Consider the following 17107-nt stretch of genomic DNA (forward strand, 5'->3'; position numbering starts at 1 on the left):
ATTAATAATAAGGTGATAAAACTAAATTAGAATACTATAAAGTTATAATGCTTCAAGAAAAAAATGTAGAAGAAATTTTCATTGCATGTAAATTTTGTTTCCTTTAAAAAATAAAATTATCAAGTTAAAATACATGTCATAGATTTGGGTTTTTTTATTGGTATGGCAGTATGTCCTATATATTCTAGTCTTTCAAAACTATTGAAGCTAGTGCTCACATTACAAAGAAAAACACAGATATGAAAAAATAAAAGACTGCAATGCTCTTTGCTATTCAATTGAATTGCAGGATTCAGGACCACCCAGAATTTTCAAGACAGTCAGAGACAAAACTTACCTTGCAGCTTAAAAGTGTTGGTATCAATACATAGTTAAATTCTTTAAAAACACAAAATACTCCTTTTACAAGTGAGGAAAATAGAATAAATTTTAGAAAACATTGTAAGCAAGAACTTACTTGTGCAGGTCAATTCAGGATCCCATCTTCCATTGACACAGATTGCATGTTTGTATTCCAGTTCTCCCTTACATTTGTAACTTAGGTTATAATTATGATTATATTCATTTTTATCTGATTGATTTGCCTCATGTACAATTAACCTTGGTGCTTTACACTTCTCAAGTTGATCTGTTGCTATGAAATGAAAATATATCCATGAAGTGATCAATTATAAGAATCAGACCAACCTAAAAGTAGCTGTACAGTATAATGAAATTGTATTTTACAATTGTAAAATGAAATTGTGGTTTAGGCCTCTAAATTCTATCAACAAATTATTCCTGGTCACCACTGCATGAGATGCGCCCTTATGTATGAATGTAAGTCTCATGGTCTGTCTTTGAAATATCAGAGAGTATATCTGTCATAATGATATTTTATACTTTGGGAACTGAAAGAGTACAAGAGACTCATTTTCTCACAAGATCTGCATAGTAAATAGTTATCAAAAGACTAAATTTGGTCCCACATTTGAAATTCATACAAAAGGTATATATTCATTTGTTTTCCTAGTTGCAACCACCATTATATTATCTATAATCCAGAATCCTAAAATATTAAAATAAAAACATCATCTATGGAAATATAATAAGTTGTTAGTTCAAATGTATTTTTGGGAGTGATAACATAATATAATAAAATCTATCTAGAATGTATAGAAATAGGACATGAATATTTAAGCAGATTCATTATAGGACCAGAGAGAGAGACAAAGCAAGAGCAAGAGTTAGTGATAAAGAGAGAGAGAGAGAGAGAGAGAGAGAGAGAGAGAGAGAGAGAGAGAGAGGGAGAAAGAGAAACAGAGAGAGAGATATCCTTGGGATAAGAACTGAGTGCTTTCACTGAGAGTATTACTTAGTGGTAGAATGCTTGCATGCCATTTCCAGGCCCTGAGTTTAATCCCCACACCATAAAAAGAAAAAGAAGTTGGGTGCTTTAAAATTATAATCTCTTTTTCCTTTCTTAGAGTCTTTGAGAAACTATATACCAGATCATACTATAATCAAATAATATTATGATGCAATAAAAACATTTTGCTGACTCTGTTACGTGTGAAATAAGTACTACAGAACCTTTAACTGTACCAAATATTTTAATAATTTGGGGAAGATGAGAATTCTTTTTGAATTTGATAAAATGTCTGTATAGGTCTCTGATAATATTTCTTTGAAAAGCAGAGTGAAGTGAGGATGAACACAGCAGTGAAAAGTCAGTAACTAGGAAAGCCCAGTAAGACTATAAACCAATCTTACAAAAACTAAAACACATGTGGTACTTGAGAATTAGTCTCATGCTGGGGTTGGTCCAGAGTATTGAGGAAGGATTGAGGTTGTGCAAGTCCTAGTAACTAAGGAAGATCTGTGGTCAAGGGGAATGGTGTCCCTGGATTTCTTTATGAAAGGATTTCTTTGTTTATTGGGAGGAAATAAATCTATTAAGAAGCATGAAAAGCTAGACTCCTGGAAAGTAAATGAATATTGAGAAGGAGTGTACAATTGTAGACCAACCTATGAGAGCTGGAAGGGCTTATATGAAGCTGACTATAGGCAGTAGGTAGAAGATGAAACACAGGAAGAAAAACTCTGTGAGATCAGAAGAAATAATACTTGTAGCACAAGTGTGGGTGTAATATAGGAAGAAAAGTTGAGAGTTCTTATTCCTACTGTTAACTTAGGTTTTCCTCCCATATGAAATCACATAAAACCATTTGTATATAAAAAAGAACAATGATGAGGTGAGGTTTGAAAGATTGAAGACACTTTTATTCCCAGGAATGTGTTTAGCAAAAAATGTAAGGGTTAATAATCAACAAAATGTATTGATTCATTTGACAAAAACTTAATGAATAGCTTCTGTATGTCAGTCTGTCTTCTGGGTATTGAAAGCACATGAGACCAAAACAAATATAAGTCCAGTGTTGGGAGAAGCTCTACCTCATTGTGCGATTAATCAATATCTAGAAATCCAATGAATAAGTAAGACTGGATACCTAGAACAGTCTTGGAATGAAGGAACCAAGAAAACTCTAGGAAAGAACTCAGTCCAAGAAAAAAGTGAAGAGCCCTTTCACTGGTCATCAAAGACTTGATCCCCAACAGGGTAGAGTGAAATTAATCAGTGATATTTGTTTCCTGGTCCAACATCACATGTGTCATATGACTAAGTGACTAAGTTGTAATAGTGACTGGAGGCCTATGGCCCACCCATGTGGCAGCAAATCAACTTCACCTTCCTAACTTTGAAAATGAAAATTTATCCTTGTTAGACTCTCTGACAGAGAAAAGATTCTTATAGGAAAAATTAGTTGCAAGTGGGTATTTAGTGGACTTTATTTCTTTGAAAGACAGAGCACCATATAGAACAACAGTAGTTTGCAAAGTAGTTATATTTTCTTGGTAATGAGTATTCACCCTTTAATCATATGATGATTTATAAGTAAAATCTAATTCTATACTTACAAGATAAATAATATTAACAGAGACAGAAATGTTAATAAATTCTATTAGTACTTTTATTTATTTCTTCTTGAAACTCACTAAATGCTGCAATAAAATTCATTATAGTTAAGACTAGACCTTTTCAAGAATATCTCTAAATTTTACAAGTATGATTGCAAATATTTTCTATGTAAAACTTAAACTTCATTAAGTGTGAATTTGAGAAGGGTGTTCTCACCAACACACAGAGGAAGTTGGGTCCACATTCCACTAATACATGTAATTGATCTGTCTCCAATCATTGTGAAGTTTTCTGTACAATTGAACTCCACTGAATCCCCATGGTAATATGGAGGGGCAGAAGGCTGGGCAGAGCCATGGTCAAGTTCGGGTATAGCTCCACATGTTCTCTCCTCCTCTATGTAAATTTCACAAAAACATGTTCATAATGAAGACACAGTATGTATGTTTAAATAAATACAAAAATGTTTCAGTTTAAATTTAATATTTTTAATACATTACCAGTACATATTGGCAAGGTTGTCCACTTTCCATCAACACATTGAATTTTATTAGGTCCCTTCATCAGAAATCTGGGATTGCAATTACATCCTGCCACTTCATTGTGTCCATATTCTTCTTTCATTTTTTCCTGAACTTTTCCATTGAGTAGTAGAGGAGGTGGACCACATGAATGTACTTCTTCTATAATAGAAACAATGGTTAATGGTTAAGTTGTCTATTTTTTATTTTAAAAATCCAGATAAATGGAGAAATTTTTAAAAATTGATTATTTATCATATGATTCATTATAGAATTCTTAATGAAAATAAACGTTTACATTGCAGTTATATATCCAAGTTGAATTGCTTCTATTATAATAGCATTGGAAGTATTTTTAAAGCTTTAAATATTTTCAATAATAAAGATATTTTGAAGATGCATGCAAACTGTTAGCAAATGTGGTTGTGGAAATAATATTGATTTTTCGTTCTATAGCAACATTTTATCAGAACTTTTTGAGAAAGTATCATCAATGAGACAAGCATTCGATCCACATTTTTAACTGATTTCCTAATACACTCCATTGAATTAACTTCTCAAATATTATTTAGATATCCTCTGAAACTTGAGAGAAGTCCTGAACTATATAAAATGTCCAGTATTAATGGAAGCAGTGTAGGAAAAATGAAAAGTAACAAAGTAAGTCTCTCTATTCTCAGCCACCATATTTGAATGTATGAATACTTACAATACATATTTCAAGAAATAACTGGTGATTAAATTCTTAAACTAGTTTCTGCTTTCTACCACACAACACATATCAACAACTTCATGAATGGTATTATAGACACAGTGAAAGCCAATAAAAATTGAGAAGAAAAAATTTATATTCAAAATTCTAATAATTATTTCTACAACAGTAAGATAAATATTCACCTTTACATACTGGGATATTAGGGGACCATCCAAAATAGTAACATTGCACTGAATCTGGTCCAACTCTTGTAAGTCCTGATCGGCAGGAAAATTTCAACAAGTCTCCGACTTTATATTTTTCTTTCTTGGGATCAGCAATTAAGAATTTTTCTATTTCAGGAATTGTGCATTCCCTTTCTAAAATAAAAAATACAATAATTTAATAAGAATATATAATTAATCTTTGACAAATTAAATTTTACATATCAAGTAAAAATGAAGTAGGTGTTTAGTGATGCATGCAGGAGAGTATCAGACAAACCCTTTTCCTGGAAAAAAATGCTACATATTAGGTTTTATTCCCTGTCTAACTTTATTCGTATAGGACTCTGAGAAATATGGTGGTATTGAATGGCAATATATCTGTCCTAAAATTTAATTTGTAAATTCATCGAGTTTTCACTGATTATGACTTATTGTTGATATTTGTAAAATTTAATGTTACATTATTGTACTCTCAAAACGTGAAATTATTCTCACTTATCAAAAAAATCTACTTTGTACAAATTTTAAATTGCACATTTTTAAAAACTGGCATTTCTGTTTAATATTAATGAAAAAATAGATCATATAAAAAAGCAATTCTAATGTATTTGAAGTTAGAGGAACATTAAAAATTGTGTAATAAATATATTACAAATAAAGAATAAAACTAAGAAATAATTCAAAGCCAAACTGATAGGCATATTCTATGTGTCTTGAATCCTTACATTAATATTCAACCATTTTATTATAATTTTATGATTATTAATTATTTTAATTCAAACAAGGAATAAAAATAAATTGTGACCTTTGTGGTTCATGAACATTTTATATATATTCATATTTTTTCTCATTTCTAGCATTTTAGAAACCAATTATTTTTCATGGATCAGTATTTTGAGCACTAGGATGTTTGATTAGTATATTTCAGTTTTGTTTTGGATTTTTTATTTTTCTATTTATTTATTTATTTATTTATTTATTTATTTATTTTTTGCGGTGCTGGCGATTGAACCCAGGGCCTTGTGCTTAGAAGGCAAGCACTCTACCAACTGAGTTGCATCCCCAGCCCTTATTTTTATTTTTAATTTTAAAAATTTTACCTTAAGTATGTGTTTTTTCTCTTGATTCTCTCTTTTCATCTGCTAACATCCAATGTCTATTGTTCTCTCTTTCACTCTTCCTTTAATTTTTTTACTTCTGTCTTCTCTCCTCTGCTCTCATAATCATCACATCCTATATCACTTCTGTTCTCTCCCAGTCCACTATTCAAAACTGTAAATCCTTTGGAAACTTATTGTTTTTACTGTGGGAAATGACTAATCATATCATTTCTGTTTATTTTAACAATTGGCACTATAGATGTCATAACAGAAACTGTTTGGTTTAATGCTGTATATTGCATTGGTGGTTGTTATTGTTTGTCTCCCCCTAAATGGTTAGGTACTGGAAACCTTCAGGGATACTACAGATCCACAGAGTCGAAACTCTGCTAACTCAGAGCCATATTGTCAGATGGGTAGACACACAAACCACATGAAAAGGCAAGGGAATGAATCACCCCAAATAAACCAACATACTTCAATAACAGAATCCACTGATACTGCAGTGGAAGAAATGTCAGAGAAGGAATTTAGAAAGTACATAAAATGATCTGCAAGCTAAAGGACTATGTAAGGAGTGAAATCAGAAAGAAAACAAAGTAAATGAAAGATCACTTCAATAAAGAGATAGGGATTCTGAAAAAAATCAAGCAAAAATCCTGAAAATGAAGAAATCAATAATCCAAATTAAAAATCAATGGAAAGTATCACCAGCAGTCTAGAACACTTGGAAGACAGAGTTTCAGGTAATGAAGACAAAATATATAATTTTTACTTGTTTTTTTTCATTATGGGGATTAACCCCAGGGCCTCATGCATGCTATGCAAGTACTGTCCCACTGGGTCACATCCCCAATCCCAAAATACATAATACTGAATATAAAGTTATCCATGGAGAAAAATGTTAAGAGACTATAAAGAGAACTTCCAAGAAATATGGGATAGCCTGAAAAGACCAAATTTAAGATTTATCAGGTTAGATGAAGGCTTGGAGATACAAATCAAAAGAATGCACAAGCTTCTCAATGAAATAATATCAGAAAATTTCCCAAACCTAAAAGTTAACTTGTATGTGTGTGGATATGTGTATTTATTTTGTGTTCATTATATATAAATTATTGATTTCATCATATTATAGAAAGCACTGAATAATAAGAAAAAAATGATTTTGACTGTTGAGTATTAAACAACTGCTGTATCTATATAGAGATAATAACAAAAAGTAAAATTTAAAGAGAAATGTGAATGGACCAACACCAGAGGAGAATCATTTGTCTTTGTCTACCAGTCAAAATCATGTAACTTAGTATTGACATATGGAAATGTTAGTAAGGATTTTTTACTCTAAGGTATTTACTTTAAGATTTCTATACATCTGTTTTGCTTAAGTGGTTTATGATAATAACATAAATGTCTCCTCATAGAAAAGAAATCCCAGGACATTTGAATATCTGTCAATCTCTATGCAGTTTTCTCCTATAAAATCTAAAGTTTTTGTGATTCAGTCCTTGTCTATTCTTCTAATGTTACTATACATCTTTGACCCCTTCTCAGTTCTGATTCCAGGATTTACTATCTTTGAATTATCTATATTCACAAACCCTTTAGAGTGAACATTTTTCAACATTTCCTTGCTTCACTTGCCTCCTATTTTCTAAGTCATTGCACATTTTTTTTGATTCTTTGAATGGTGGTATATAGAACATACTTAAACTATTTTAATTAATTGGTTTATTACTCACCTTAAATCATTGGATTTTGGTTTTATTCTCCAATACTGCAATGAAAATTCTAGAAAGGCAGACCTGGGTTTGTGTTCTTTATCATTTTCTCCTGTCTTACAAAAGGAATTTCTTGACATCCCAAATGAATTAAATTTGAGTGGCTCCTCCATATTGACCATCAAGTCTCAAAGTATGATATAATCTGAAACCATTTTAATTCAAGCCTTGAAACTCTACTAGTGCTCCTCATCCTCTTTGCCTCAGGCACTATTCAATCTCAATGTCCTTTTCTCATATTTCAAAATACAATAGAACCATCAGTTTCTGATTCCTTCCACCATTAGAGTTACACACCCACGTTCATTCCTTCCTCCTGTTACAAAATTGTGTTGTCTTGTTGCCAACAAGACCCAGTACTTCCAACAGGAGCTCCATATTGCCAAATCCACCACAGTTTTACAGTCTTCTTACTGGACACATCAAAGAAACTAGAACTATCATAATATTGTTAATTAGATTGCATTTTCAGTATTACATGACAGAAATATGGCCATAAAAAGTTACATGTACTATTTAATCTACTAACCAAAACAATCCTTTGTACATGGCCTACAAGAGGCAATAATTTATTTCACTGCTTTAGAAACACATTACTATCTTTAATGTTGAAAACACCCTTTCCTCCCAGTTTGTTAAATCAGAAGGACCATTGTGATTTCCTTTTTGGTCCTTAAAAATGTTTCTACTTCATTCAAATTTCTAAAAAATAGAACACATGCAGATTTATATTTTTATATTGAAAACAAAAAAGAATTTCTGAAACAGTACTTACCATAACATATGGGCATATGAGACCATCCATTGGCTTTACATACTATGGATCCTTTGGCACGTTTTAATCTGTTTTCAAATCCAACATTACATTCATAGTCCAACTTGTCATTGAGTTTAAACCAGGTGGCATTACTTTTGGTTCTAGCATTCTCAAATACTGGCATGTCACAAGATTCTAATGCACAATAAAATTGAGGATTTCATTTCTAATGCAATTTAAATGACAATATTAGTAAGTCTCACCCCAAGAACATAAGACTTTATAGGTAAGTATGTGATGATGAATTGAGTACTGTATCAAATTAGCCTAAGACCAAAGATAAATCATTGTCCTGAAATAGTTACTATAAATGAAAAATATGTTCCTACATGACCTTTTTCTTATCACTTAAATGTCCTAAAAAGTTTATTCAAAATTTCTTTTTTCAATACCATTTTATTTAAGCATTTATCTGATGCTAGTAATAAAATAGACCATTAAAATTGTGTATTACTTATTTTAGAAAACTGGAATGCCATTTGGAGAATTAAGATGTCAGGTTTATTAGTTGTGATATAATAGAAAATATATGTATTAATTAATAAATATTGATGAATTTTATTTAAGACTTTCTATTTATAATAAGAAAGTTTCATAATGAGTCATTGATCAGAATTTAGTGTATGATGAGTTTTATAAGGGGCAATTTGTATCTTTCTTTAGCTAGATGCTATAAGCATAGAAATTGTGAAAAAGATAGAAATTAAGAAGTAGGAATGGATATCTTAGTCACTTCATTTAAAGTATGTTAAATATTACTGAATGGCTTCACATTTAATAAGGTAAACAGAAATAATCATTCCTAGAAAATCTTCATTAACCTTGGGTAGTATAGCAGAAAAATCTTTGAACACATTGAAACACTTCTTTCTTTCCAATATCTGTTTATGTGATGTTCTAAAAGGGAGGTTTTTCAGAATTAGACCTACAGTATCAAACATATAAATTCAAAGTTTAAATTATTCTGAGATTCTACACCATGACCCCAAGTCTTCACTAAGAATATTACTTTTATGTCTAGGAGTGAAGTCTTTGATATAAAAGGTTGATCACCTAAAACACAGGTAGACCTAAAAGATCTCAGCTAAAATAAATTAGTTAGTGCCAGAATATATATGAAGGTCCCTGAATCACTTCTAAGTCATAGTATGCTTTAAGTGTGTGTGTCAGGGGAGGAAAGAGGTACTTATTTGTACATCTACCATACTAGCAATTCTGAAACAAAAAAATAATGATGTATCCTTTTTCTCAAAGGTTTTGCTTACGTTTTGAAATGAAACCACATCAATTTCTTCAAGAAAGAATAAAGTTAAACTCCTGTATATCATCAAGATAATGATACTAATATAATAAATCACTTACTAACACATGTGGGTTGAACTGACCATCCATTTTGCAGGCAGGTAATCGATCCTGAGGTTTTCCCATCTGCAGTTACATATCCTGGTTTGCACTTATATTGTGTTTTTTTATTTAGAGCATATATATAATCAGATTCAGAAAGAAATCCATTCTCAATTTCTATATCCGATTTTGAACATGTTTCTAAAAAGGAAAAGAGTAAGGAAAAGACAAGCACATGTAGTATTTATATAAAGACTCTAATAATATGACAGTGCAAAAAATAATGAGTCATTTGTGTCCAAAAATCTGAAATAATTATAATCATCCAGGTTCTTGTGCTACAGAAATCAAGTAATGAGTTTCCAAAGATATTAGATCACGGTCCTTTATGAAATACTTTTTGGTACAAGGTCAGAATTAAAAACATTGATAATCCTTTCTGAGAATTTATTAGAAATTCTTTTGCCTAATGAATCCAGTATCCTACAGCATGCCATAACTCCATAGGTAATGTGTTTGTTTTCCCTTGGTACCTCTTTTAAATCTGGAAATAACTTGGGTCCCTTAGGCACCCAAACTCATTTAGCCAGTTGGGGTTCCTAAGATCTGGTGATAATCTTGAAGAATTCATCTGCATAGTTACTACACACTTTGGCTCCAAGAATTTGAAATGTCAACATAATTGTGGACTTAAAACATAATGGATGCATAGAGTTCAAAGAAGATGACAAAGCGCAATACATTTCTTGATGTTCTCAGGCTAAAATGATGATTCCTCAAATTATATATAACAACTTGAACTGTAAAAGTTGACATCTGTCAGTTATTAAGTTTCTTTCCATAATACAGCTTCATTTCTATATAGGTAAAAAGGAAACAAAAATCGAACACATTAAATATGTTTAACTGAACGATAATGAAAACATTAAATAAAATGTAAGATTATACTGAAGTAGTGCTGAAAGGGAAATTGAGCATTAAACAGCTTTAATTCTATGATTAAAGAAAAAAATCAAAAAGTTTTTCACTTTAATAAATTAGAAAGGAGCAAACAAAAACCCAACATCATTACCAATTCTAAAAAAAAAAGTAATGAGCAAAAGTCATATAGAAAACAAGTGAGACAAAGAAATCAGGGCAAGAGTGATTTTGTAAAGAAATAAAGCTGATAAAGACCAAGCAAGAATAATAAAGGAAACAGAGTTCCAGCCACAAATAATGAAGAAACTGAACTAAGTAGTTGAAAATCATTTTTGTTGTGGACTGAAATACAAGCAGCACCTGAGTACAATCTCAGAGATAAAAGGGGAGGAGTTCTCCTGAAAACAGCAGACAAGAAGAATGCAAGTAGAATATAGCAGTTTTGCTAAGCAAAGGATACAATAATCAGTGTTTTAAAAGAGATTGAGGTCACAGGAATTTTTAGGATAGAAAACCAAAGAAGAAGAAATCATAGAGTGAAAGAACTATAAATCTGCACAAGCCTCTAGATACTTTGGCTGAATGCTGACTTGTTGTAGGATGAAACTCCATGACACTGGGCAAAAAAGGATAACTACTAGAGGGAAAACAACTACCAGAGAATGATAAGGTCAAAAATTCCAGAGAACTCACACACTGGGAGAAATTCAAATTTGAATGGTAAGAGTAGAAAGAGCCTTAGACCACTCAGATCATGTAGTAAAGTCTCCAGAATGGGCCTTATTATTATTCTTAATAAACTAGCCCTGGAGTAAAAGCTCCGTGAACCACTGTTAATAAAACTAAAAATGATAAAAATGTTCAAACAATGTTTCAAAACAAAATTTAAAACAGGTGATCCAGGTTGGGAATGTAGCATTTGCCTAGCATTTGTGAGGCCCTGGGTTCAATCCCAGCACTGCAAAGATCAAAAACAAAAAACAGGTAACCATACAGGTCTCCAACCCAAACACCCAGAAGTAATGATAATAAAAATCTGTTTCCTCAGTCAAAAGATGGAAGAAAGGAGTTTCAAGATGGCAGACTAGAGGGTGGCTGCATTTCATGTTGCTCCAGGACTCAGGATTCAAGAGAGGAGATATTGTGAGACTTGGGACCAACTCAAAGCCGCATGGTGAGTCTCTCCCATTGGGGAGGCGTCCCGGATGGGGCAGTAGTCCCAGAACGCAGGGAACGTTGTGAAGTAGAGTTGCCCAGTGAGACACCCCTCCCCCCGGCTGGAGCAGTGAACATGGACAACTGGGAGCTTTGTAGAGGAAGCCACTCAGCACAGTCCTTGGACGTGGAGCAACCACTGGGGCTCCAGGTGGCTGCCCAGAGGAGGAGCTGTGTGGCGAGCTGTTTGGACTCAGGGCGATCACTCCTGAACACCGGGGGGATGCCCAGAGGAGGAGCACGGTGGGTAGCTTGGTCTCTGAGCGACTGCTCCTGAACACCCAGGGGCTGCCCGGAGGAGGAGGAGGAGTGTGGTGGTTCACTTGGACTCGGAGTGACTGCCCAAGGCTACAGGCGGTTGGCGGGAGGAGGAGGTGCACAGTGAGTTACTTGGAATCCTAGCGACTGCACCATAATACCTGGCGGCTGCCCGGAGTAAGAGGCGTACGGCGGGTCGCTGGGTCTCGGAGCGACTGTATGGGGCCCAGGTGGCTGCTCAGAGGAGGGTCCGAATAGCCAGGCGATTAGGTGCAGAGCAGAGTCCCAGGACCTAGGAGGCTTCTTGGTGGAAGAGCCGCACAGAGACACGCTTAGGGGCAGAGCGAAGGTTCCAGGACTGCAGACAGATTCTCTGAGGAGAGGCAGCCTAAGGAGATTCATCTGCAAAGGGTGAGGCTCCCAGGCCCAGGAGGTAGGTCAAGACCCCTGGGAATGTTGCAGAGGAAGGCAGCTCAGCCCAGGTGTTAGTTGTGGATGAGGGAAACCTCTAGGAGGGGAACTGACCAGCGGGACCTCCCCACTGGGTGAGAATTCCCTGCCGGGTGAGGTTTTCCCACAAGGACGATAAAATCAGAGACACAGACCCAAACAGGCCTTGCCTCAGCCCGCAGCCTAGTTCCCCTTTGGATGACTATTGGTCAACAAGTGAAGGCACCTCTGCCCACTAGCAGGGAATATACCCCACATGAAGGCCACCACCCCTAGAGAGGCAGCTTCCTTGTGGAGCACCACATTATCAACTTCCTCCAAGACATCAGACTACTGAAGGCTAAGAGGGGATATACTAGAAATCTTCAGGGACATTATAAGTCAATAGAGGAAATCTGCAATATCTTAATGACCCACTGATTCCTGAACAATATGAGAAAACAAAGGAAGAAAATGCCCCAAACAAATCTAGATGTTACATCAATAAAATCCAACGACAGCATGGCAGAAGAAATGACAGAAAGGGAGTTCAGAATGTACATAATTAAAATGATCAGGGAAGAAAACAATGAGATGAAAGAGCAAATGCAGGCATTGAATGATGAGATGAAAGAGCAAATGCAGGCATTGAATGATCACACCAATCGACAGTAAAAAGAACAAATACAGGAAGCAAAAGATCATTTCAATAAAGAGTTAGAGATATTGAAAAAAAAACAAACAGAAATCCTTGAAATGAAGGAAACAATAAACCAAATTAAGAACTCCATAGAAAGCATAACCAATAGGATAGAACACCTAGAAGACAGAACCTCAGATATTGAAGACAAAGTATTTAATCTTGAAAACAAACTTGAACAAACAGAGAAGATGGTAAGAAATCATGAACAGAATCTGCAAGACCTATGGGATATCATCAAATGGCCAAATTTAAGAATTATTGGGATTGAGGAAGGCTTAGAGAAACAAACCAAAGGAATGAACAATCTATACAATGAAATAATATCAGAAAATTTCCCAGATCTGAAGAATGAAATGGAAAATCAAGTTCAAGAGGCTTATAGGACTCCAAATACACAAAATTACAACAGACCCACACCAAGGCACATTTTAATGAAAATACCTAACATACAAAATAAAGACAGAATTTTAAAGGCTGTGAGAGAAAAGAACCAAATTACATTCAGGGGGAAACCAATACGGATATCAGCAGATTTTTCAATCCAGACCCTAAAAGCTAGAAGGGCCTGGAACAACATTTTTCAAGCCCTGAAAGAAAATGGATGCCAACCAAGAATCTTATACCAAGCAAAACTTACCTTCAAATTTGATGATGAAATAAAATCATTCCATGATAAACAAAAGCTAAAAGAATTTACAAAAAGAAAGCCAGCATTACAGAACATTCTCAACAAAATATTCCATGAGGAAGAGATGAAAAACAAAGAAGTGAATCAGCAAGGGGAAGAGCTATCCTAAAGGAACTCTCAAATAAAGAGGAACCAAGTTGTGTCAAAAATAAATAAATAAATAAATAAATAAATAAATAAAATGAGTCAAATGACCAGGAATACAAATCATATCTCAATAATAACCCTGAATATTAATAGCCTGAATTCATCAATGAAAAGACATAGACTGGCAGATTGGTTCAAAAAGAAAGATCCAACAATATGTTGCCTACAAGAGACTCATCTCATAGAAAGAGATATCAATAGAATAAAGGTGAAAGGATGGGAAAAAACATACCATGCACATGGACTCAATAAAAAAGTTGGGGTATCCATCCTCATTTCAGATAATGTGGACTTCAAGCCAAAGTGAGTCAGCAGAGATAAAGAAGGACATTTCATACTGCTTAAGGGAAGCATAAATCAGCAAGACATAACAATCATAAATATCTATGCCCCAAACAGTGGCTCATCCATGTATGTCAAATAAATCCTTCTCAATCTCAGAAACCAAACAGACCATAATACAATAATACTAGGTGATTTTAACACGCCTCTCTCACCACTGGACAGATCTTCCAAACAAAAATTGAACAAAGAAACCATAGATCTCAATAACACAATCAATAATTTAGACTTAACTGACATTTATAGAATATACCATCCAAACAAGAGTGAATACACTTTCTTCTCAGCAGCACATGGATTCTTCTCTAAAATAGACCATATATTATGCCACAAAGCTAATGTTATCAAATACAAGAAGATAGAAACACTACCTTGTATTCGATCAGATCATAATGGATTGAAATTAGAAATAAATGAAAGAGTAAAAAACAGAAACTACTCCAACACCTGGAGATTAAACAATATGCTATTATATGATGAATGGATAACATATGATATTAGGAAGGAAATGAAAAAATTCTTAGAGGTAAATGAGAACAAAGAAACATCATATCAAAATCTCTGGGACACTATGAAAGCAGTACTTAGAGGAAAATTTATTTCATGGAGCGCATTCAATAAAAGAAGTAAAACTCAACAAATAAACGACCTAACACTACAGCTCAAAGTCCTAGAAAAAGAAGAACAGACCAACACCAAAAGTAGTAGAAGACAGGAAATAGTTAAACTCAGAGCTGAAATCAACAAAATTGAAACAAAAGAAACAATACAAAAAATTGACAAAATAAATATTTGGTTCTTCAAAAAATAAACAGAATTGATAGACACTTGGCCACACTAACAAAGAGAAGACAAGAGAAAACCCAAATCACCAAAATTCGGAATGAACAAAGTATTATCACAACAGACACGATTGAAATATAAAACATAATTAGAAGTTATTTTGAAAATCTATACTCCAACAAAATAGAAAATTTCAAAGATATCAACAAGTTTCTAGAGACATATGAATTGCCTAAACTAAACGAGGAGGACATACACAATTTAAATAGACCAATTTCAAGTAATGAAATAGAAGAAGTCATCCAAAGCCTACCAACAAAGAAAAGTCCAGGACCTGATGGGTTCTCAACCGAGTTCTACAAAACCTTTAAAGAAGAGCTCATTCCAATACTTTTCAAAGTATTCCATGAAATAGAAGAGGAGGGAACTCTCCCAAACTCATTCTATGAAGCCAATATCACCCTGATACCTAAACCAGACAGAGACACATAGAGGAAAGAAAATTTTAGACCAATATCCTTAATGAACATCGACGCAAAAATCCTCAACAAAATTTTAGCAAATCGCATACAAAAACATATTAAAAAGATAGTGCACCATGATCAAGTGGGTTTCAGCCCAGGGATGCAAGGTTGGTTCAACATCTGGAAATCAATAAATGCCATTCACCATATCAACAGACTTAAAGTCAAGAATCACATGATTATTTCAATAGATGCAGAAAAAGCATTTGATAAAATACAGCACCCCTTCATGCTCAAAACACTAGAAAAAATAGGGATAGTGGGAACATTCCTTAACATTGTAAAGGCCATCTATGCTAAGTCCATGGCTAGTATCATTCTAAATGGTGAAAAACTGAAAGCATTCCCCCTAAAAACTGGAACAAGGCAGGGGTGCCCTCTTTCACCACTTCTATTCAATATCATCCTTGAAACTCTAGCCAGAGCAATTAGGCAGACCAAAGAAATTAAACGGATACAAATAGGAAAAGAAGAACTCAAATTATCCCTATTTGCTGATGATATGATTATATACTTAGAGGAACCATGAGATTCCACCAGAAAACTTTTAGAACTCATAAGTGAATTCAGTAAAGTAGCAGGATGTAAGATCAATGCACATAAATTCAATGCATTTTTATACATAAGTGATGAATCTTTGGAAAGAATAATTAGGAAAACTACCCCACTCACAATAGCCTCAAAAAAAAAATAAAATACTTGGGAATCAATCTCACAAAAGAGGTGAAAGACCTCAACAATGAGAACTACCGAACACTAAAGAAAGAAATTAAAGAACACCTTAGAAGATGGAAAGATCTCCCATGTTCTTGGATAGGCAGAATTAATATTGTCAAAATGGCCATACTACCAAAAGTGCTATACAGATTCAATGCAATTCCAATTAAAATCCCAATGACGTACCTTACAGAAATAGAACAAGCAATCATGAAATTCATCTGGAAGAATAAGAAACCCAGAATAGCTAAAGCAATCCTTCGCAGGAAAAATGAAGCTGGGGGTATTGCAATACCAGAGCTTCAACTATACTACAAAGCAATAGTACCAAAAACGGCATGGTATTGGTACCAAAATAGACAGGTAGATCAATGGTACAGAATAGAGGACACAGACACAAACCCAAACAAATACAATTTTCTCATACTAGACAAAGGCGCCAAAAATATGCAATGGAGAAAAGATAGCCTCTTCAATAAATGGTGCTGGGAAAATTGGAAATCCATATGCAACAAAATGAAACTAAACCCATATCTCTCACCGTGCACGAAACTAAACACAAAATGGATTACGGACCTCGGAATCAGACCAGAGACCCTGCATCTTATAGAAGAAAAAGTAGGTCCAGATCTTCAACATGTCGGCTTAGGACAAGACTTCCTCAACAGGACTCCCATAGTACAAGAAATAAAAGCAAGAATTAATAACTGGGATAGATTCAAACTAAAAAGCTTTCTCTCAGCAAAGGAAACTATCAGCAATGCGAAGAAAGAGCCTACAGAGTGGGAGAAAATCTTTGCCAATCATACTTCAGATAGAGCACTAATCTCCAGAATCTATAAAGAACTCAAAAAACTCAACACCAAGATTACAAATAACCCAATCGACAAAAGATCTAAGGAAATGAACAGACACTTCACAGAAGAAGACCTACAAG

General features: G+C 34.0%; 1 protein-coding gene across 3 annotated transcripts in view; it reads right to left on the reverse strand.

Moving 5' to 3' along the window:
* LOC124962142 (complement factor H-like) overlaps positions 1–17107 on the reverse strand; it is a 96508-nt gene that overhangs the window by 19161 nt on the left and 60240 nt on the right. For 2 of the 3 annotated variants that reach the window (XR_007104431.1, XM_047521307.1), the window contains exons 10-15: positions 9462–9644; positions 8058–8234; positions 4378–4554; positions 3460–3642; positions 3176–3355; positions 458–634 (exon numbers count right to left, since the gene is read on the reverse strand). Coding sequence is in view for 2 of the 3 variants with exons in the window: in XM_047521307.1 (XP_047377263.1) it covers positions 458–634; positions 3176–3355; positions 3460–3642; positions 4378–4554; positions 8058–8234; positions 9462–9644 (1077 nt within the window). In the remaining variant the exon portion in view is untranslated. The remainder of the gene's footprint in view (positions 1–457; positions 635–3175; positions 3356–3459; positions 3643–4377; positions 4555–8057; positions 8235–9461; positions 9645–17107) is intronic. The other variant, XM_047521308.1, reaches the window with a different exon arrangement.

Source organism: Sciurus carolinensis, chromosome 12 (assembly GCF_902686445.1).
Source record: "Sciurus carolinensis chromosome 12, mSciCar1.2, whole genome shotgun sequence".
Lineage (NCBI taxonomy): Eukaryota > Metazoa > Chordata > Mammalia > Rodentia > Sciuridae > Sciurus > Sciurus carolinensis.